Source organism: Falco peregrinus, chromosome 6 (genome assembly GCF_023634155.1).
Source record: "Falco peregrinus isolate bFalPer1 chromosome 6, bFalPer1.pri, whole genome shotgun sequence".
NCBI classification, from domain to species: domain Eukaryota; kingdom Metazoa; phylum Chordata; class Aves; order Falconiformes; family Falconidae; genus Falco; species Falco peregrinus.
Window position 1 is genome coordinate 26069264 of NC_073726.1, and position 24131 is coordinate 26093394.

The 24131-nt window shown below is 41.4% G+C and overlaps 1 protein-coding gene across 1 annotated transcript in view; it reads left to right on the plus strand.

Moving 5' to 3' along the window:
- The first annotated feature begins 15451 nt into the window (after positions 1-15451).
- SEMA3A (semaphorin 3A) overlaps positions 15452-24131 on the plus strand; it is a 170156-nt gene continuing 161476 nt past the window's right edge. Inside the window, exon 1 of the mRNA XM_005240155.4 lies at positions 15452-15985. Coding sequence (XP_005240212.2) covers positions 15874-15985 — 112 coding nt within the window. The 5' untranslated portion in view covers positions 15452-15873. The remainder of the gene's footprint in view (positions 15986-24131) is intronic.

Sequence of the window (24131 nt, forward strand, 5' to 3'; positions counted from 1 at the left end):
TAAGAAATGCTCCTCCCTAAATTTATCTACTTATTTAGCTACTTTCTTCAGCTATAACTGTACCGGTTCGTAGTTATTCCAGGTTTCTTTGGCTCCAGTACCGCATGTGGTTCCTTTATGCTCATGGGATTTGGGGTATACATAAATGCAATACATGGGTCATCCATGACAGCCTCAGAAGCTCCACGGTGGCTGGGAGGAAGCCTTTACCTCTACACTTAAAAAATTATAGATGAGGTTTTTTTCATGTATTCATGACACTATTTATCACTTGATCACTTTGATAATTTTTCTGATGTTTTTAGTCTTCTTTTCAGGTATCTTAGCTCCTTATTAAGGCTACTGCTCTTGCATATGGCACGTGCATTATTTCACCTGAGTATAAATAGGATCAACCTTCTAATTCCGCTATTATATCCATATCTCAGAATCATCCCCACAAGCAAATGGACAGTGTCCATTTGTTTTTCAAAGTAAAACTGTAAGACAGCTTTTACTCAAGTAATCAGATTTCCATTATATACATTATTAATGACTATTATTCATTGCATTAAGGTGCTACATAGAAATGCCACCTGACAGTAGTATTCCATCTTGCCACATCCCCATAGAATCAGCAAACAGTTCACAGAGCTTGTGGTCTCCATCTAAAAAGATGTCACAGAGAGACTCATAGAATCATTTAGGGTGGGAAAAGCCTTTGAGATCATCAAGTCCAACCTTTAGAATATAGAAATACATCACATATCATATGAATCTATCATATAAATTTTAAACACAGATAACTAAAGGCTAAAATTAATCCAAAACTCTGTAACCCTTCTCTAACAAAACCAGTCATTAAATTTCTGTTGTTACTGAAAGAACTTTATGGTGAAACTCAGCCTCAGGTTTCAAAGGGTAGAAGACAGAGATATTTCTTCACTGTTTATTTTTTTTAATTATCTGCCTCTCTGGCCTTGGAGGCTGTTCACCTGTGATCAGTAGAAACACAGAGCAGAAATACAGAACTATAGAAACATAGTAGAAAAAGAGAATCTAGATGTTATTTTCTTTTCTCCTGAAGTGACTCTTCATGTTCCAGAGACATTGGAGAAATATCTTTACTTTTGAAAATTAGGTGATATGGTGTGTGTGAAATGTTCTTCATAAAATCAATTTGGCTGAAGCTAAGCTAGCTTTTGAAAGGGAATGTATTACTCACTGAAGAATGACATCCTTTTAAATACATAGCAAGCAGCAGCATAGGTACAGCAGTGGGTACAGAAAACCTTTTCCCATTCACTAAGCTCTTTTGTGGATGCATCACCTTCTAGTAATACAGCATAAGACAGGCTCCGTGCTTGTGCAGTTTTTGTTTCTCCTTTGGCAATCAGTGTTATGACGGAAGTTTTTGTAATGTAAACTGTTGTCCCAGAAAAAGTACTAGAAAATCCTATAAATGGTAAACGCCATCTGCCTTGGCCAGATTTCTTAGCTGACCAACAGATCTTTAGCCCATATTATTGGCTGTTCTGAGCTGAAGTTTGTGTTACTTATTTATCAGCATTATAATATTAACCTGTCCTGTTCCAGACACTGCTGATATTCTGGTTTACATGTGCATAACAAAGACTTTCCTCTGACTGAGAGGTGTCCTAACAAAAACTGTTGAAATGAAATTACAGCATTTCCACTAACTCCCAACCGCCTTGAAGGAGGCAGAACCCTGCTGTTCTCTCTAACACAACTTTCTTGGTTCCTGAAAACAGCTTTTATCTGACACTAGTTGCAGTAGTAAAAATTCAAAGTCGGAAATGGATCACAGCCAACTCTTCCACTTGTGCACAAGATAAGTGTGCCATTAACCATGTCTTTTAAAGTTATTTATCTCATGCAAGCAAATGAGTTCAAAGCCCTCCATTTAGTGTTATATGATTGTAGATATCTGCTATCAGGTCTTTGCTGGCTAAAGCTAAGCACTTGACAGGGACAGAAGTGGAGTTTACAGTCCAATATGGCCTATGAATATAGGTTGTTTGTAAAGTAAGAGATGGCAGCTAATAAAAACGTATGCCCTCTTTCTCTTTTTTCTCTCACTCTCTCTCTAAGTGTATATGAACAACACTATTATCGTCAGCCCTCTCCTTTACAGGTATGTATCCTGACATTGTGCTTTCCTCCGTTAACTTGAGACCTCTCAGAGACACGAGATGGTTTAATATGCATAATACTTACATTGGACTGAATTTATAGCATTTCATTGGAAAGTTTCCTCATCTCTGATCTCGGTTTCTCTCATTGTTTGACTCTTTCAGAATTTTTTTCATCTTAGACAATGTGCAAGATGTAGAATAAATATCAGCTCGAACATTAATGCCATTACTAATCATAACATTCTCTGGGAAGTGCTTCAATTTCTTTCCCTGCTGCACAAACAGCCTCTGAACTCAGAGAACTTTACCAAGTTTTGGGAAGTTTTTTTCAGTTCCTTTCTCCATTCTTTTCCCTCCTGCCTGTGCTGAGATTTCCAACTCGAATCCTCAGTGCTAAGCAAATTGCTTCTGTAATGTGCTACATTGAGAAGAGTAAGGCTTCAGCAGTGAATTTACCTACTGTAATTCATTCTGATGTACTGTAATACATTCTGATAAAGAGTTACTGTGCAGTGGAGGGACAAGAAGTGTACCCTATAGGTGCTATTTGCATCGATGACAGAGGTATGAGCTCACACATTTTTGCCATACACTAACAACAGACTGAGTGTTCACGCAGTCAGATGATGCATGACAACTCACAGTCACAGTCCTATATCTTATCACTGCCTGCTGAGCCTCAAAATGTACAGCCTGCTGAGTAGTCTTAAGATGTTTCATAGATCAGAAAAAAAAAATAAAAAAATCTGACAGTTCAAGTGCTAAGCTACCTGTTCGGCTCCCAAGACTGTTTTCATACATCCAGAGCTGTTTCTAGGCAGGTAATGTTAGTGCCATTAAAGTCTGATGCTCGAAGGAGCACCCCACTTAGCTTGCTGCACCCCACTTAGCATCAACAAATACTCCTGATGGCCTTGTAGGTAACTCCATGACCTAAATCCTTCCATGTCTTGTTTCTACCTCAAATCGAGGCCTTTGGTGCTCATGCTTACATGAATGCAAAGGAAAAAGTTCCACAGGAGACACCAAAAGTCCATAGAGAAGAATATTCCCCATCATTTCAGGTGTTGAAAAGAAGACCCCTTCCTTATTTGTCTACTTGCAGAGACCTGATAGCACAGAATTTTAAATAGTTTAATTCCCCAACTTTAATCCCACAAGTAATGCCTTCCAAGAGGTTTAAGAAGTGGTAGCTAACTTGACTTGCCTCCAGATATAACATTCTATGGAAGACATTTTTTAGGACACCCATTATTTGAAATTCAGGCTCTTTCAGTGTAGCTCAGATGGAGGCACTCAGAATTAATACATGCTTATGAAGGTGATAGGATGTATTGCAAAAAAGCAGAGGTGTCAAAGGGAGCTATGTAACACATTTTTCAACTGCCAGCAAGAGTATGTTAATGACAAATTGTGTGCAACTACAGCGTTTTAACTTAGCTGCTCAGTGAGTTTGCCTATAACATGGTAGGTGCAACCACAATAACGTATAAGCAAGAAAAATGCTTGAAATAACAGTAACAACAACAATAATAATATCCCTTTAGGTATCTGTATTCTAAATGTTAGAAAAAGATAATGAAGAACGACAATCACACACACACAAAAGACCTAGAATGTTTTCTCATACAAATCAGTGCAAGGTGAAATTAAAAGGTCAAATGCGTGAGGATGAAATAGCATGCGCAGAAAGCTTCCAAACTGTTTCCTAGTCTCCAGACTTGAAAATGGCAGAGAAGAACATGTAGCAATTACAGAACAATTTTTATTGCTTTAAAACACCACAGTTTAATTGGTTTGATATAAACATTGAAGCATATCTCAACTATGAGCAAAGCAGTGTACTCAATCATGTTACTTTTAATGGAAATAGCCTTGAAAATAGGTTGCGCAAAGAACATTTGTCATAACTGCTGGCCTAGCAAGTCGTGCAAGCACCACTAGATAAATAAGGTAGTGTGTCCTGCCACTTGTAACTTAATCCTCCAGTATGTTTCATTAGAAGGGTCTTAATTTTCATCTGAATGTCTCCATCTTAATGAGACTTGTGTTTGGCCAGAGCCCAGATCAATTTCATGCAGTAACAACAGTAACCATCTCAAACTTATCCCTTCCAGTAACTGAGCTACATAATATATTTAAAAAAAGAAACATACAAACAAGGAAACAAGTTAATGGTTTCTATCAAACTGAACTTTTTTTCAGGAGTCCTGAAAATGTGATCCATGAAGAAATATGGCTTTTGAGGCAGTGGCTGTTGCATATACAAAATGTTAAAAGAGATTAGTGAAATAGGTTTTGCATTTTTCATGCTGTTTCCACAGGAGATGTGCTGAAAGCCATAAAGATATGCTTCTTTCTCCAGCTAATTTATTTCACATATACAATAATTTGTGGTCAATAAATCTAGTATGGATTTCCATGGTAAGGTACTGGTGTGGCAAACAGAATGGATAACAACTTTATCCATGATGTGGTTGCGGTATTTTTATAATCAGTTTTGTAATGTGATATCACTGGAGAGTATCGTCAACCAGTATTCAATATTAAACAAAGTTTTCCAAAGCAACACATGCTGTATACTAATTCATGTCATCAGAAATCCATCTTATGGTGTAAGACACTCATCTTGTGTGCACATGGCTTTCAAGGAGATGATAGCACAGAGAAATTTACTTTTACAGTTCTATAGCTGGGCACTCCAGATGGAACATTTCACCATGTAGCAGGACATTTTACCAAGAGGAAAATAATTCCTTCACCAGCCAGAGTTCTCTTGACTTTAGGAAAACAAAACTTGTGGAAGGATGGGAACTTCTGAGCCCTTTAATGAGAAATAATGACTGTAAAATAACATTTGCATTACAGAATATTCACAAAATATTAGTTTATTTCTTCCACCTGTTGGTTTGTATGTTTAGTGTCTTATAAAAAGCAAAATATTTAAGTTGAGGAAGTAATTTTCTTAGAAATACCTATTAAAGAAGAAAACACGTTGAAATCCAGTCATTTAAACAACCTAGAGTTTAATACTTGCTAGAAATAATTTACAGCTAAATTCTCTGTATAATCATCTACTTGAACGTGAAACTTTGAGACTAGAAATCTTGGTCCCACATCTGGCTGAGTTAGTCAACAGGCTTAAGTTTAGGCATACTCTGCCATTTTTCAAGTGGTTTCAGCTGTTGGGAAGAGAAGGTTCTGACTGCACAGCATCTGATAACCTGTTTCCCTAGATTTCTGTTTTTCCCGGAGGTCCTTCCTCAAAGTTCAAAGTTCAATAAAGAACAAAAATTGGCTCTCTTTGATTCTGGATTGTGCTGGCTGTCCTACGCATAACAAAATTTTGACACACATGGGTGCAGATCCAGCAAAGCATGTGCATAATTTGAAACCTATGAATAACTCCAGTTAAAGCTGCCAAAGCTGGTAGGATGAACAGAGAAACCACTGAATTTCAGAGCAAAAATACGGGATGAAACTGTATCCTCAAACATAAGACTGCAAACTTTAGAAGGGTACTCACTCAGCACTTGTCAAGAAGGATGTTGCTTTTCAGGTTATTCTCATAAATCATTATGGTTTCTAAAATTCATTGAACAATTCATGAGAAATATATTTGCATTTGATTTTCCTTTTCTTAAGCTTCTGCTTGTTACGACTTCTAACTCCTGTGGGAGCCTGGACTGAATGGTATACACAATGTTTTCTATTTCGGCAAAATCATTAGACTTGCGTAATCGAGCATTGGGTAGAGAGTGGAAATATTTTTAAAGGTCAAAACATAAAACTGTAAACTGTGGAGGGAATTATCTCTAGGGGGTTATATCAAGCGTACCATTCCCTTGGATGAAAACTTAATTGATGTCACTTGGTTGAAATTGTTATCTCCTGAGCTGAAAGTTGATATGACGTTATGTAAGATATCAGAGTAAAATGCATTTTTCAGATCAGATTTTAAGCCCAGCTTGTAGTATCACAATTGGTCATTGTAAAAATGACTATTATGTCACAAACAGAGGATTACGATGTCAGGTGGGGAATAAGTGCAGAAGCAGATAAATTCTTAAGAAACAACAGTGATTCTGTTTCAGAGCACTATCTTCAGAAAGAAAGAATGAGAGAAAAGAAGTACAGGGCAATACGCTGCACAGAAGAACACTTGTTTCCAAATAAGATACTTCATAAAGTTTTCCATAAGGTGACAGCTGCTTTTTCAAGCACCACATTCTGTTCTCCGTTACATCAGTGTGAATCCAGAGGAACTGCATTTGAATTGTTGCTGCTTGGGATTGACATCAGGCTAACTGACAGTAAAATTTGGCTGTAATACATTTTCTCAGAAATAGAACCCATATATTACTTTCAAAATAGAGAAGGGGGAATTACCACACATTGTATGACGTCATGTATCGTTCAACACTTTGGAAGAAAAATGGAGAGTAAGATTTGTTTGAAGTCTGGGGTGCTGGTTTTTTCCTCCTCTTCTCCTTCCAATTTTTACAATTTATTGTGAACCTCCCCCTCCCTTTGCTGAAGCACGATATAGACCTTTTGGGCACGAGGGAGCTCTTCTAACAGTTGGTTTTGCCATCATAATAAAGCCTTTAAGGACACTAATTCTAGGCTTCGGCATGCTGTTCCCTGTCGTTAGCAACATCACGCAAGGAGTTTCAAGGCTCTCTAGCAGCAGCTAAAAGGGACTGTTTGGAACAAAATTGTCACTGGTAAACTGAGAGGTCTGAGAGGGAACACTGCTCCAAATGGGCAAAGACTGAGCTTGTGTGCATCAGCTTTTGCAGTTTGACATACAGTCGCCTTCCTGAAGTCACTTTCTTTGCTGTAACTGTCTCCCATGGCGGGCAGGGTGTGGGGAAGGAGAGTGAGGTTACAGCCACTAAAAGCAAATGACAAGGAGCTTCAGAACCTACGTACTCACACATCAACCTGCTGTCTTCATTTGTATTCAACAGATGCCTTGTTTTTTCCCCTTCACTGCCTAGTCTGTGCTGATCAGTATAAACAATGGAATTTTTGTCTTTAAGAACATATTCTTGTTCTGTTTCACTTGAAGGTAAAGATAAACATGGGGGGGGGGAGAGAAAAAGAAGAAAAGCAACCTTCAGAGACATATATTTATAGTTTATAATGTTATTATGTAAAGCTTTAAGAAATAGTCTGGAAATTGACTCAGAGATTCATGAAATCGGTACATGATGCATACAAGCTTTAAACAGAAAGAAAAAAACAGCAAAACAAACAAACAAAAACAAACAGGAAAAAACAAAACAAAACCCAAAAATCAAACCTGAGTGGTTCATCTGTAAGATATTGTAAAATTTCAGGGAAAATGAGGATGCTCATTATGTTAATTTTATGTTACATTATGAATATACAACATGTATTGTCTCTATGTGTATTTATATAGAGATACATCGTGTGCCGGTATGAGTCCGGCCTTTTTCCATGGCTGTTTTGTATGACATAAAATATGCTTCAATTAAGCTATTTTGCACAGAATACCTGGCTTATTAGTATATCAATTTTTTCCTTCCTAGTCTGAATAGAAGTCACTAAGGTGTTGCTAAGTAGCTAATTCTGGTCCAGAATTCAGAATTTCTATTGTCTTGGACAACATTTGTTGGCAGCACCAGCACTGTTGTCTTTCCTCGTTCCGAGGTGCAGGGCAGGAGGCAGGCTCTGCGAGGGCAGGAGGATGTTGTGCAGTGCCAGCAGATCTCCATTATCAGATGCTCTCCAACAGGGTGTCAGCGGTGCAGCGTTCCCCCCCGACATCTGGCCATGTTTCCTTTACCACTTTTGCCACCTTTACCACTGTCATTAGTCCTCAGTCCCCAGTCCCTGGGTGAGCTGCTCCAGGGAGCTCTGAGCACTGCAACTGCACCTTCATACCCTGCTGGGAGAGAAAAGAGGGAAGATGGATTGCAACTGTTCAGACTTAGGTCTGACAGCACTTTCACCAAGCCCAAGTGCTGGTGGAAAAAACTTGTTATAGAGCCAGGGATGTGTGTTTTATTACCCGATGCTCTTTGTAGCTATGCTTTCTGTATGAACATACAAATGGCAAAGTAGCAAAGTATTTGAAGTATTTCTAGAATGCCTGAGAAGCAGAAAACGAGCTGGGTCTTCAGTTATTTTCCTGGAGAATTGCTCTAATGGTATATGTGTGTGCATGTGTTCAACCTCAGGTTGAATTTCCACAGATAAGATTTATGTGACTGACTGGTTCAGCTCCATCCTAACTTTGTTGTGGATTTCAACAGTTTGGAAGACAGAAGTGATCTTTTTTTCCTGTGTCTGTATTTACCTGCCTGAAATATCATGAACTCTGATGTCAGAGAAACAAATAGGGAAATAATGTAGTGGAAAGCTTTTCTGAAAGAGTTACAAATTCAGTCCAGAGGAGGGATAAAGTTCCTCTCCCTTGCTGAAATCCCTATTCACTGGGGATTCAGAGAGGGAAAGAGAGAGTTAGTTAATGCTTTCTTAGAGATTGTTTTTCTTTGAATTCTGCTCCCCCCCGCCTTCCTAGCACACACTTCTACATATTGCTGACTCTAAAAGCATTCACAGAGGTCAAATTATTGAAAGTTCAACCAAGTTTTCCTAAGCTATCACAGTTTACCCACTATCCTCACAGACTATCTGAGCAGTGATTAAATAGCTATCAGCTCTGGCATCAGAAGCCATAAACTGACTCCTTAGCCCCTACATTTTGTGTGATATTGTTTGATCTTCCAGAGACGATTTGCACCTACACACTCTGTTCAACAGAATCAGACTTGTGATTTATCTATGAAAAAAACCCACCCTCATTAAGAAGTTTTCCAGTCTAGGAAGTCAAATAGGGCAGATGTATGAAGGTGACAGCCAGTGGTTATGGTTTTGTTGGCCTTATATCTTTGTCATATACTAATGAACCACTCAGCACAAGAAGGAAAAAAAAAATAGAAAAAAAACCCACCACAAAACAACAGAGAGAGAAGAAGAAAGGTCCAGAAAAGAACAATGATCATAGCAGATGTTGCGTATGCTTTCAGTTTGTGGTTTGCCACAATTCACCTGGACTATTTAAAAGCCTGTGATGAATGGGTGGCACACAAGATAGTGTTGTGTCTTTCAAGCCTTTGACAGTTGGCAGTAAAGGTTGCTAAGCAAAATTACATAGGGCCAAAAGGCTGGCCATGATGGATCCCAGATACAATAGAACTGGAGATTTTCTGTATACGGAGTGATAAGGAGTGACTTTAGGGCTGACAGGAATGGCTTGCATACTATGACAAATGAAGAGGTAAGGATGTGACTGTTGGCGTAGTACGTGAGAAACACAGGATCAATTTCTTGTCCTGTTAACGTCTTAGTGTGTGGCCCTGACTGAATCCTTTAGGATCAGACGTCGAAAGGTGTACGGGGGTCTAAAGATGCAAATCAGAACATAAGGGGACTTTCAAAGACAAGTAGGAAATCCAGAAAACCGTATTTTGGTAGTGATCTATGTCATATTTTTCTGAGTTGTAGCAGTTCCTTGGGTTTTGTGCAGGAAAATATCTCATGTATTGTCAGTTGTTCCAATTTTGAAAAAATGTGGGTGATAAGAGCCGAAATAGGATTCAAATGCCAAAGTAACTGAATCTGTAATGAATTTGGGTGTGATACACCTTGCAAGTTGCCTCTTCAGCCAGCAGCAGGGAACAGGACAGCACTTGTTTCTCATCTATCTTTTCAGAGATCCACCAGCCATTAAATGGGGGGGTAGAGGAGCAAGTCATTCTGCAGCCGGTCATTTGGGAGGAGACCTTCTGGCTTGATTAGGCTTCCCTCAACAAAGTTCAAAACATCAGGCCTGGAGCAGGATTTAAGGAGCCACAAGTTTCATGGCTGCTGTTGCTCTGTTTTCCCATTTTTCTTAAATTGGCTTTTCTCTGAAGAATTAAAACATCAAATATTTCTTTGCATTTCCCTCATCTCCTGTAAAAAAACATATGTCCTTGCCAGTATTTCCTCAATGAAGGTCCAACAGCCAATAAACATAAGCAATCAGAGGGACGGAAGTCTCTGTACTGGGAAGTTAATAGACTTGGAAGTTTTGTTCAATTTGAATGAATACCCCAGAGCTAATCCATTGGAAAGAGAAGCTACTGACCCATACCAGGAGCTTTTTGTGACTCTTATTAATGTCACATGCCTGGCACTGAGCTATTAAGGTGGGTTTCTTAACATCGCCCTGGGTTGCCCTACATTTGCGTACAAGATGGACATCAGGCGGCAGGGACCAATGCGAAAGGTTTGCTTAGTTCTGAAGAGCAATCTGAAATGCTGCTGTTCAGACAGGCATATAACCTGTCTACAGAACAGGATGCAAAGAATATTTTTGAAGAATTTGATGAGGTGTTTAATAGACCTGAAAGCATTGTGAATAAAACACATCATACTGATACAGATCCCATTATGCTGCCAAAAGTACGAGCATCACATAGAGTACAGTCTCATTAGTCCTGAGAAATGAAGGAAAAGTTGATTGTGACAAGATGGTAAGATGCGGTGTTACTGAGAGAACACAGATACTAACTGGTGTGGTTAGCAACCTGATCACATGCAATAATAAGAAATGTTATGGATTTATGTAGATTCAGGAGATTTGAATAAGGCTACCAAATGCAACGTAGCCCAAGGGAGCGCTGGGGAAAGACATGTCTAGACTTCCAACAGCAAGAATATTTCCAGATCTAGATGCAAGCCCGCGATTTTGGCAACTCCATTTTGATAAAATGTTAAACTCTATACCTTCAGTTCCCTTTTTGCTGATGCATTTTTAAGTAACTTTGCTCTGTGATTGCTTCAGAACTTAAAGAGTGACACTCCACAGAATTCTAGGTCCTTTAAAATCCAGGTGGAAGCAGCTATTTATAACTCCTGAGCTAATGTGATAACCATCAACACTGTAAAAACAACAGCTGATATCCAGTTCAGCAAGTCTGGATATCAAAAGCATTTTTCTTCATTGTATAGGCCTTTCATAGGCTTCTTTCTCCACCCCCACCCCCCCCCTTTTTTTTTTCTCCTTCCATAAGGAAAAGAGAACAACTGTGTCAGCATTAAGCTCTGTGTCAAGTAGATTCCAGGTTTAGATTCTTGTCTGATATAGGCAAAGGACTTGAACCTAGAGGTAGAGGCCTTCAGAAGTGAGGCGACAACACCAGTTCCCAATTCTTCCCTCTCCATTAGCTGGTGCATGCACTGCATCTACACACGCACGCGCGCACGCGCACACACCCACAGCCACACCCCCCATCATATACACACAAGGATTATTTTCTAGCATTCTTTTTCACCATGTTTCTAGTAAGTCCCCACGAAAATCTGTAGTGTCCCAGACGAGAGTGTGGTGGTTCACAACATAAAAGCAACATGTGGGAGATGACGTCTGGATATTCTTAAATGGGATTTTGCTCCTGAAGTAAATACGTTGTGAAACTGCATCCTCACACATCACACAACAAATGCATAATTGGGCTTTAGACTGAGCTGCCTTTTGAGCCAATAATTATTCGGTTTTTCTAAGGCATGTTACAAGTATCATTATATATACAACTGGAGCAATTTAGAAGGGACCCTTTACAGAATTGTAAATATTCTGCTTATCAAGCAATTCACCTGCTAAGGAAGAAAATATCAGGGAGGGTATCCGAGTTAAGATTTCACATTTCCTACAGGAGTATGTTCCCTCGGGAGGTTTTTAGCAATCAGATACAGACTGAGAGTGTTGGGTGGGTTTTTTGTGGGTTGTTTTTGTTTTGGTTTTTGGGTTTTTTTTTCTTCTCTGATTTTAAACAGAAATTGCACACTCAACCCATGAAAACTTTCCATCAAGAATTACTGGATTAGTACTGCATAACAAAAATGGATTCTGGTAATTCCTGCGTATTTCTGAGAAGGACCTGATCACATCAATATAAACAAGTAATGACTCATCTAAAACACAGGAAATGATTCTGAAAACTAAGTAGGTGATTAAATCACATGAAAGACTGTCTTAGAGCAGTTAGGCTTTCAGGAGCTTCTAAGTGTAAAAATCACAGCAGCACAAGAAGGTTTGAAATAATCACGACTCAAGCAATACTATTTCTGAGTAACGAGAAGCACCAAATTATGTCAACTTGTGACTGAAAGAGTATTCTGCATGCATGGCCAACAAGTGAAAGAAAGCCCAGACACATCCAAATATAATTTTTTGTAGAATCTATCAACGTGAAGCTGCTGCACATATTGAAAGGTGGTATAAAAAACTCCAAACCAGAACGCCACACAGAGTGGGACCAGAAATGTTACGCAGAGCCCATAAGTGCCTATCTGGGCTTTGAGACATAAAACACTGTATAGAATGTCATATAAATGCCATTACAGAAAATAAAAATAAAATCTGCAACAAATGTGGGAAATGATGCAGAACTGTTACTCCTTTTGAACTTGCTGAGCAACAATGGAATGATTAATTAAGCTAATAACTGTGGTCTTCTTCAGGGGGGAACGGTATTGTTTGAAGAACTGGGGAGAGTTTGGACTTTACTTTTTCCTTCTCTCTAAACTCAGCAGCTAGATCACTGTCAAAAGACCAAAGGAAAAAAAAGGTGAATAGATTGTTATTTGAAAGTGAGTTGTTGCCCACCCTGAATTCCCAGAGTTGACGTTTCTGGCACTTGCCGTCACAGCATTGGCCAAATCATTCCTTCCAAGCGGAGCCCAGTTTCGCCTTGGCAGAAGCACCATATGGCAATGGGTGTCTTTGAGCTATAAAGCCTCTTCAAGCACCACTGAAGTGCTGCCATTGCCCCTCTCCTTATAAGGGGGTGCAGCATATGCTCTCCTGACTAGCTGATTAGCACTACTTAGAGCTAAATAGCAGGAGGACAACCCACAGGATCAGTTTTTACCCTTCTCTGTGTCTTTAGATGGGCACATCCCACAGAGGAGGGCAACACGTGAGTGGTCTGTCACATGAAGGATGCAAAAAGTATCTCTCATCTCTGCTAAAATGATGCTGTTCTTTCTCTCCTGGATGCAGTCTTTGATAAATTGCTACTCAGTGTATCTAATCCGCATGTTTTCTGGCAATATATGTTGACTGGGGATGATGATTTGGGGTTTTTTGGTTGCTGTAAAATAGTCTGGAGTGTTACACTTTTGTTCAACATGAGAAAGCTAGGATTTTAGCTTCGTACTCTCGTTACCTTATAAGAAAAGAAAAAAAAAAAAAAGAAAGTACTTGTGCCTCCTTTATGTAACCAGAAGTAAATTGAGTGTAACAACATCATTGTAAAATGATGTGCTTTATAAAGTCCTGAATATGGTGCATCTTTTGTGTTTTGTTTCTAATTGTTTCCTGGATACAAAAGGATAATTCATTTAGGCCAATTCTCCAAATAATCTCAAAGTGACATGAATTCCTTTGCAGAGTGAATGTCTGTAGCAAGTAATCCATGGAAAACAGACAGGCGTCTCTTGTCATTTTGGAGCTCTAATCCACTGCCTGGAGCATGAAAATGCTCAGGATAACAAGTGTGGGAATGACCAAAATCAACATTATTTTTTTTATTTTCTTAACAACGCTACTGATCAATAGAATTGCTGAATCTGGCAGATACAATGCCACGGGATTAATGAATTAAGCTCAGGAAGCAGAAGAGACTTTGTTAAAGAGGAGAGGGGAAAAGCCCCTTCTTTTCCACTGGCATGTGAATATTAAGCAATGAAAGCAGCAGTGACAGAATTTTAGCCCTTGCTTTGCCATAGCAGCAAGCCTTGTTCCGCGCGAGTCTTTACATTTTAATTAGAACCACACTGACACCCGCATTTTCAACTATGAACTTCAGCTGCAAAGTTAAGACTGTTTCCTAAATGCTGGTTTAGTAGCTAGGTCTGAATGCAGAAAGGAGATGTTGCCTTCTATAAAATGGGGAGCGTAGTGTGGTTGCCCTTGGCAGGAGTGGACAACAGGTTTTTAACCTGCACTAAACAATGATAAAAGGAAGGAAGAGATCTCACTGAAATACCACACTTTTTTCCCCCCAGAAAAGTACAGAACAAAATAAAAAGGAGTCATACTTCTTTGAGGATGCCAACGTTTTGTAAACGTTGATTGCCAGCTTCTCTGTCAATCCTGTGTTAGGAACGTCATGCAGGGCACATATATTTGACATTGGCTTCCAAAATGCACATTATATTGATATTCAGCACAGCACGGAAAATTTAATAAACCATCACTCGCTGGAAGGGGGCTGTTCAGCCATGTGGGAGGGGAGAGCTGCAGTTTGCTTATGTGTTTGTATTTACAACTCCTTAACATTTAGAAGACCTCTGGGGATTTTGCATCTCCTTTTGTTTAAACAAACAAACAAAAGCCATTATCTAGTTTCTTGGCATAAAAATCTAAGACCATTATTGTTATCATCATGCAGTATTAGAAATGGGAAGGATTGGAGCATTTTAACTTAGAAGACCACTTCAGGGAATACTCCAGTGTAATTTATAAGCCCCTCTAGACCTGTACATGTCTTGAACTGATGGCTGAAGTGGGCTTTACTAGGAATGTTTTTTGCCAAGCTGGAGCAGCGCAGGAGGGCGGGAGGGCGGGAGGGTTAGCGCAACCTTCCCTAACAAGGCTTTAAAAGCTTCAGCGGTAAAGTTACGCTGATGGAAGAGTTTGTTACTTGTTTTTTAACTGGGAACAACCCGAGGAGTATTACGTTATGGGCAGATGTTATTTACGTGGGTAGCAGCGCTGTGGGCTGTGCTGTGCTGTTGTTGTTTTGAAAGGGGGGGCGGCCGTGAGATGAAATACATAAATAAATAAATAAAAAATAGTGGGGTTTTTTACAAGAAAAAAAAAAAACCAACAAACCCCACAACTCGGACAGTGACATGAAATAGCTCGTGACAATCCCTCGCTCCGTGCCTTTCCCATGCTGGGTGGAGGTCATGTTCTCTCTAATCTCTGCTGCGATGCGTTTCTTTTTTTTCCTTCCTCTTTTTTTTTTTTTCTTCCTCTTTTTTTTTTCCTCTTTTTTTTTTTTTCTTCTTATTTTTTTGCCTTTGTTTTTCCTTTTTTTTTCTTCTTTTTCCCCCCCCTTTTTTTTTCCTCCCCCCCCCTCCTTTTTCAGTTGTTCATATATTTTTGTTTGGTTGGTTTTCTTTTTTTTTTTCGTGTGTGGTGTGACAGCAGGGGAAGGGGGGGTGGGGGGTGGGGGGTGCCGAGCTTCCCTGCGCTCCCATTGTCAGCCGCTCCCGGGAGCGCGGGCAGAGCCGGTGCCCCCCGCGCCTCCATGTGCGCGGGCAGCGCGGGGCCGCGCCGCGCCCGCCCCCGCCGCCCCCCCCCGGGACCCGCCCGCCGAGCGGGGAGCGGGGCACCGGCCAGCCCCGGCGCCGGCCCCGGCCCCTGCCCCCGGCCCGCATCATGCCGCCCCCCCCCGCCGCCCGGGGGCTGCCTCCTTTTCCGGCCGGCGGCGTGTGCGTGAGAGGGGCTTGAAGTTGCCCCGGCGGCGGCGAGGCGGGGGGCCGGGGCGGCTGGCGGCGGCGGGGCGCGGCGGGGCGCGGAGCGGAGCCCACCCCCATCACCTGTTACCTCCGCTCCCCAGGTTGCCTGAAGTTCCCCGGCAGCGCCCGGCAGGACGGGGAGCGCCACGGCTGCGGCTCGCAGGGACCCTCCGGTGGCTGCTGCAGCATGGGCTGGCTCAGGGGGATTGCCTTGCTTTCCTTGGGAGTATTACTAGCGGGAAGAGTGAACTGCCAGCATGTGAAGAATAACGTGCCGAGGCTCAAATTATCCCACAAAGGTAAGTCCTGTTGTTCTCTCCGATTCTCCGGTTTCCTCCAAACCTCCCCTCCTTGCCCCGCCGCTCTCTCCCCGCGCCACCTTCCTCCCTGCTTCTCCTTACCTTCCAGAGGGGGGACCTGGCATCGGGAGACATTTCGGGGGGGAGGGGGGGGGGAACCGAACCCAAAGTAGAACAGAGGCGAACCCCCAGCGAAGCTCCCCGGCAGCCGCTCCGAGCGGCGGCGGTGCCCGGCAGCGCACAGACAAAGAGGAGTTAGTTGCGGTTGCAGCCCAGGGCTCGGGATCGTGCTGAGCCGTGCGGGAACAGGGGTGTCCAGGCTGCTGCGCTATTTCTGCGGACTTTACTCTTTTTTTTTCTTTTTTTTTTTTAACATAAGATGTCTTTGGCCACCCAGCAAATCTCCCCCGTGCCGGGCGTGTTAGTGCAGCCACCGTACCCGCTCCGCTTCAAAAGGCACGGAATAGGCGCAGATTTTTTTTAATATATATATTTATATATATATATGTATATATTTTTTTCCCCCTAGTTGAGACACGAAGTGGTTAACGTTCGAGTCATGAATATTCAGGCTGTACAAATCTGACAATCAGATGCCGAACATAAGCAGTAGATGGTGGCTTTGCCAAGAAACTATAACTGAAAGGAACAGATCAGTCCAGAAAAGGAGGCAAGGACTGCAAGGCACAGGAACCATCGCCTATGGATGTTAAATGCGGTGCCATTTCTCCGAGCTGGGATTATTTTCCCTGCGATCTGATGCGCTTCTTTAGCCATCACAGGGAAGGTGTAACTGAAGGGGAAGAGCTGCGAGGTTGCCTTTACGTTTGACATTGTGTAATGCCACTCGGGCTGCAATTGCCAGTAATTAACTTTTGTATAAGGCTGCCTGCTTTAGAGGAGGGCTCTGGAGCAGGCAGGCTCCTGCTCGGCGTGGTTCGTCTCTTAAGTACATTTTCAGAAGCATTCGCCCAATCTGGAGAATGTGCAACTGGGAAAGAAGTTGAAGGCGTTGAGAACTGTAGGGTATGGTTTCCAAAAGGGAGGTCTGTGCATCCCTGCGGTCGTGCCTGTCTCCGAGGAGCTGCCTCCTCATCACGCTCGGGTCACTGAAGGCTGGCAGCAGGAGCAGCCACGGTTCTGAAAGCAGGGAGGAAAAGTAACGCACTGCTGCTACAGTGGGAAAAAAGAGAACATGTGTGTGCATGCCTGGTCATAGATGTCAGTCTCAGTTTACAGGAGAGTGTCAGTGCATCTCTTGCCAGTAGAAATACATTTTCCAATTAATTTCATCTTTCTTGTGCTGCAAATGAGAGGGGGAAAGTCCTGTCTGATATGAGGCAGACGTAATTTCTGCACTCCAGATGATAAAAAAAAATAATCAAACACCTGCAAAACTTGGATGCACTGTATGAAATAAATGCATGTGCAGGTTTTTATTAAAGAACACATGTATGCATATTTGTGTGTATTTACACTTGGTATGTGTAAAAAGAAGTGTGAGGGCTTGAGAATCTGTTAACTTGGTTTTCATAAGAAAAAACACTTGTATTTAACAGAAAATTAATTATTTTGGGTAATGGAGTCTGAAGAAAGCTTCTACCATAACTACGTGTCATGTCAGAAAAATAATTATAAAACTCTTAATTGCTTCCAAACTTTTACAGTTGTACTGAAACTCAGATTAGTATATAGAAGCATAAATGCTATAAAAATATCCTGTAAAGGGTTTTAAGGGCTAATTAATTATTATTTTTTTTCACCCTTTTAAAGTTTATTGATGGCTCAAGTCTGCTACCCCCACTCATGTCTGCTACCCCGGCTCATGCCTACTAAATGCACAGAAACTAATTTCAAATGGTCATCAGATCTGACTGATGGTGGTTTGTTTTGTTTGTTTTATTTGTTGTTAGGTTTTTTGTTGTTTTATTTTTGTTTTGTTGGGTTTTTTACTGTTTTCTTTTTTTCACCCGGCTGGTACTGTATCCATGTGCAGTTTAGCAACATTTTGCTACTCTGCTGATTGGTTGTATTCCAGTTCTGCTCTTGCTGGGAGAAAGAGTCTCATTTTCATTTTTTAAAATAAATCAGGCATCAAATTTTGATATACCCTCAGTCCTATATGAGCAAAGCAGGAAACAGAAAGGAACATTGAAACTGTTTTCTGTGATGGTAGATGGGTGTAAAAAGAAAATGAGTTCAAATGCTGAGCAACCCTGTTTTCTACCTATCAGAGAAAGTAAATGCAGAGTTAATTCAAAGCAAGTGAGAGACTGAAGAGCTACAGGAGTTTACACTCTGGCCTTTGATTCATATATTTGATTTAAAATGCGTGTAACCCTACAAATCAGCTCAGGCTACTCACGTGCTCCGTGTTAAGTACCGGTGTAAATGCTTGGCCAGGTCAAGAGGAGCGTGCTGCTGGGCTGCTGCCTTCATCCCTAAGTATGGGGATACCATTACTACTCAGGGAAAACTAAGCCTTATCAGCTGGTGCTTTTCCAGACAAATTTTGCTTCCAGCCACAGTATTCTGTGCCCAGCTCAATGTTAACACCTTGCGTAGGAACAGCCTGAAGAGCTGCAGGTATTGAAAATATGGCTTTTAGGTACTGACCGAATACCTTACAGGCTAATAGGTGTCTCTCGGGGTATGTCTCACTGCTATATGACTGTGTGATTCATCTCTGTTCAAACTGCTTGCACTTAGGAAAAGAAGCTATCCGTTCTGCCTCTCCTTGAAGAGCTGTGGGTGAGCAAAATAAACTTGTGATATTGAGGGAGGGAAAAAAAAAGGCAGGTTGAAAAAGAGTGATCCAAGTGACTTCTCTTTTCAGTGACTGTCCTTGTGTTTTCTTTTAACATGCATGCTTGTTTTTTGCCTAAACAAATACCTTGCAGCTGATTGTCGGTGCTTTATTTCAAAAGAAAGGCAAGGATGTGTTTTAACTTCTTGTTTTGCTTGACTAATTAGATGTCAAACATGGTTAAAAAGCTGGGGCATTTGCTTTAAAAGTTAGCAAAATGAGTCATGAAGGGTTAAATCCCTGCCAACCTTGATTTCCTATGGTCACTTGTTTTCAAAGGTCCAGTATTAGCTCTGCCATTTCCCAGGTTGCTGGACAGAAGTTACGGTGAGCTCCTATTCTTGCTTCCTCTTAACTTCTTGTCACTCAGCCCGGCAGAAGATGAGAAGCATCCTGCGAGGCATGTTACGGATAGGAAGAGGAAGAGAAAGTGTACAAATGCATATATTAAGGCCACATCTGCGGTCTGAAAAGGTTCTTTCTGTTTATTGTAAAACAGAGTTCTGGTTATTTGGTTTATATCACCTTGATTTTGGTGGCATATTAAAGGAAGGAAATTCGAGGAGAGCACTAGGGAAATCCTTGTCCAGCTGAAATCTGTGGTGAAACTCCTGTTGGGTAGCATCAGGGTTTTGCTCTGTACGTTTTAAAGTTTCCAAGCATTTTCATCTTGGTGCGTGGCTTGCAAAGGTTTTGCACAAGTGATAGTTATCTCCTTATTTCACTCAAAGGGAATTAATATAATTAAAGGCCTGATCCAAAGTTCATTGCAGTCAGCAAGTTCTGGATCCTAGCCTAAATGTGATAAAACCAGCTATAAAACTGAGAGCTCAGCTGAGCCCTTCAACCTCCAAGCTCCTCTTTTTCTGTCCTTCAAAGACTCTGTGTCCTTATTGTAGAGTATGTCAAAAGTAAAGGAATCATTCCTTAAAGAATGTAGGGGGGTTTGCTGTTTGTTTGTTGGGGTTTTTTTGTTGTTGGGGTTGTGGTTTTTTCATCTCATTGGCTTCAGTGTCAGTTGTAAGTCTCTATTGTGTCACTGGGTCACAGATTCAGTTCAGGAAACTTCTTTTGAGCACAGAGTTCTCAGAAAGATGGTGATCAAGTTGAGTGTGCAAAGTTTAAAACAATAAATATAGTCTTAACTCCAGATGGATTTCTTGTATCGTTTATTGTTTCCTATTTTCTTTTGCTGTCCTCTGTATGGGGAGGTAACGGCACAAAGAGAGATGGAACCAGCGACAGTGACCTTTAAATATAAACATATAAGCCCAAAGAAAGAGAGTTTCCATTAATGATTCCTTGATTTACAGATTTTTCCTGAGGCAGCCCCAATTTTTGTCTCCACATGAGTAAATCTTGTGAACCCAGCTTTCTCAAATCCATCTGTCGCGTCCTATTTGTCTATTGAAAATTACTAAATGCTGTAAGTATGTTTTGTAAGAGTACATGTGTGGTTCTCCTTTGTTATTGTTGCTCAATTGGATACATATTACTGGAGAATAAGTAACTGGAAAGGCACTGTGCACAGATTTAGCTCTACTGCTCCCTGGCTCTGACTCAAGCCATATTAAAAATAAGGATCTTGTTCAAAGTTGCAGTCATAGTGAGAACTGTTCCATCCTTGATGTGCAGTTGATTTACAATTTTATAGGGTGGATTTTCATACAGCTGAAATCCTGGCTTTTGTGAAAGCAATGGCAAAACTGTCTGTTCCCATCCATCCAACATGCCATGGCGAGGGAGGAATGACACCGCACTGTACGTATGCTAGTGTAAATATAATAGCTGGTTTGTAGTTTGTCGACCTGGTCTGGTTGTAGTTGATGACCTGCTGGTGGGTTTGGTTGTGGTTTTTCCTTTCCATCAAACTCTGTAACTCGTGGCTCAAAACCTCCGCAAACATTGGGAAAGCAGGACAGAGTGGGAGAAGGAAACGGGGAGAGAAATATTAGCAAGGAAGCCTGTCTCCCATGAGTTGGGACCAGTACTAGAGTTTGTCTCAGATTTCAAGGTATCTGCCTAAAAAAACCTTTTGCTTGAGCTATCTTGTAAAGAGCACTGTCTGAGGAAAGAGCCTCTTTAACGTGCCCGAAAAGAGAAGGGCAGCCCAGGCTTGGGGAGAAGACTGTGAAGACAGGCACATGGGTGAGGTACACTATCTAGGCACAGGTTTGTAGCACTCTTCAGCTTCCACGGTTCCTGGCAGCATTTCTGCATGGCTCCAGCAGTCCCCGAGCCCACCGCAGAGGCGGTGAGGATGTCAGATGCTGCCGCAGCCTCCTCAGCCTTCTTTTGCCCAGTGTGGCAAGCTCTTCAGAAGAAGAGCTGTGTGGTTTTTTTTCTCGTGTCAGTGGAGTAGGGTCTTCAGGAGACCTGGGGACTCTCAGGGGCAGTGGGAGAGTTACCCTGCCTGCTTCTGATGTGCCCCACAGGCTGGCAGGAGGGAGAAGCTGATGAAGGAAGTGCCTAAGCTCAGATCTTGCCTATATAGGGAGATTTTCTGCTAGCTAATTAGGGCCTGAGACAGGCAATGTAATTGGAACAAGGAGGGTGAAAACCTAGCCCAGCATTCTCGTTTTGTGTTTCCAACTTTCCCATTTAATTCCAGTGGAAAAAGTGGTTTCTGAATTACAGAGCCTCCCTTTTCTGAGGAGCTGGAGATCTCTATAATTATTTGTGCTATACGGTTTGCAAATGATGGAATTATTCAGGGAAGGTGCCATATTTATGGCAATGGAAACTCCTTTGCTGTGGACAAGGTGTGCAGCACACACTTTTAGTGTTTGTTACAGCATCCTTAAAACCCTCCCCTAGTGAGGAATTTAAACATCCATAGTTCCACTGAACTCAATGGATCTACTGATGTGTCAAGCCTGCCTTGACTTTTACTCCTATGCTTGAAGTTTCTGGATCAGGACTGAAGTACCTATTTGTTTTCGTAGGGTTTATTCAAGTATGATTTATTCCGTAAGGTTTATCAAAACAATATTTAAAATAAGAAACCCAGTCTTTGCAGTTGCTACAATGTAAACAGGTTATTTATGATAGTCTCTCCTGCGTGTGCCTCTGTAAGTACAGAAGGCATTTACGTGGAGTTCCACCTGAGAAAAAACTGCTAAATGATTTGTATTTTTAACTTTTTTTTTTTTTCTTGGAGGTGTTTTTTTGTTTTTTATTCAAGGCAGTGCTATACGCTGATCCTTTTAATATGGTTTTGGTTTACCTAATCACTGGTTCTGCATACGGTCTTTAATGCCTACAACTGAGAAACATCTTTTTTATTTACTTCCTCTGGCCCACAGGCTTTTTCCTGCATGTGTGTACCTGGAACATTGCAATGGAAGCACAAGCAATATAAAGGTGCTCCAGTATTTTGAATATTTTCTACGTCAGCTGGAGCCCGGCTGGACCCTAGTTTGATGTGAAGCAAAATCACATCTTCGCTTGAGGCAACGCCTCAGTGACTGAGAAGAAACCAAACCCTTCTAGGTTGTGTCACTGGTTGTGACATTTTCCAGTTGTTTGAAAGCTCAAAAGGGTGCAATTGTCTTCAGTCTCCCACGTGCTTATTTTTAAGCAAATGTGTGGGGTGGACCCTGGGAGCTCAATGTCAAATTTTGAAATGGAAGGTCTGTAGCTTGTCCTGGTGCTCTTGTTAATTAAGGTTACATGTGAAAGTTGCTGCCGGTGGTGTGCTGGTGCTGGTGGGCGATTCAGCGAATTCCTTCCCTTGCAGGATTAAAGCTCCCTTCAGGAATGTCTGCAAGTTCATGGTCCTCCCACATACAGCCTTCATATAGGTTAGCTGCTCTCTTTCAGTAACAGCTGTGGATGGTGAGAATAACTGTGGGGATAGTACATTTACTTGGCTTTTCCTGTTTTTTTTCCAAATGGGATAGTGCCCCGATGTACAAGACAGAAAAGGATGGCCACAGCTGTTGAGAGCATCAGAGGACTTGAGGGCACTGTAGCCTTCCTCCTGCACCACAGGAGGTTCTCTCTGGTGCCTTTCTTTGACTGACACAGCCAGCCACACTGGGCTTTTCACTGTCAGTGGATGGAGAGGTACCTCCAGAGAGCTAATCTTGGGTTAGGCAGACGGAATGAGACTTTAAGGGTGCTCATCGCTTTTCAGTGACTGTAAAAGGAATTAAGCTCCATGTTCATTCATTTAGATTCTTTCTTTCTGAGGAGGTATCAAAAGAAGGTGCCAATTGAATGCTACGGAAGAACTTGGGCTGTTTACTGATCTAAAGCATCCTGATTTAAGAAATGCTCTCTGCTTAAATGAATATTTAAACTTGTGTAGAAATCCAACTGATTAAACTTATGTTTGCTCTCAGTACCTGTGATCCTGAGGTCACCTGTGACTCCATCTAAATTTGCATCACTTTCAGATATAGCGAGAAACAGACAGTACCGTCACATTCTTCATATTCTTAAAACAGTTATCTAACTTACATCTCACATGTCACATGTCACATGTCTCTCCTCCTTAATAAGCTCATCCTGAACCCAGTGACACTTGCTGGAAGTGACTGTCTGGGGCCGTAGAACTTTATTAATTTAATATCTTAATTATTCGGAGCTTTCAGTAAGCTGTCCCCTGACCAGCTCAGTTACTTTTTGAATGTTTCCACACTTGCAAAGAAAAATGTCTTCAAGACTCGATTTTATATAGCATAGTTTGCAATCAAAAATGCATATGTATACATGCATGTCAGAGGACAGGTGCCTCAGCCCTGGCTGTCCCCTTTTCCAGCAGAATGATTTCAATAGTGAGACCAGGATGAAACCTAATTTAGGTTCATTTCTAAAAATCTGAAATAGACCTATGGTTTGGGGGATTCCTTTCTCATTTTGGAGATTACAGATTCCCCTTGAGCTAAACACATCTACAGCAATCCCTGAAATGTGTGAGCACTAGTCTACTTTGTGTCACATCTAGTTTACATCCTTTGCTGTTTGATAGCTGAATGCAGTAAAGTCAGAAGTTTTTGCCATTCCTCTAATATTTTAAAGTTGTTTGACATTTGTTGGGCTGCCTGCTTATCTCTCTGGCTGGATGTTGCAGAAACTTTAGAAGAGCAGTCAAATAAAATTCTCATCTCTTATAAATATTTTCGTGCGAAGTTGGATCTTGTGGGGAACAATCTGAGGAATGAAGTAGTTAGATGAAAGCAAATAACTTGTGGAAGGAGGAAAAAGAAAGCTCTTTACTCTCCACTCTAATGAAGCAAGGCTCATGTTGGTTCTGACGGCCCCTCTTGGCTCCTTTTGAAATTCCAGCCTTGTGTGAGAAAAGGACACAAAAAAGCTCTGTGAGATAATTTAAAG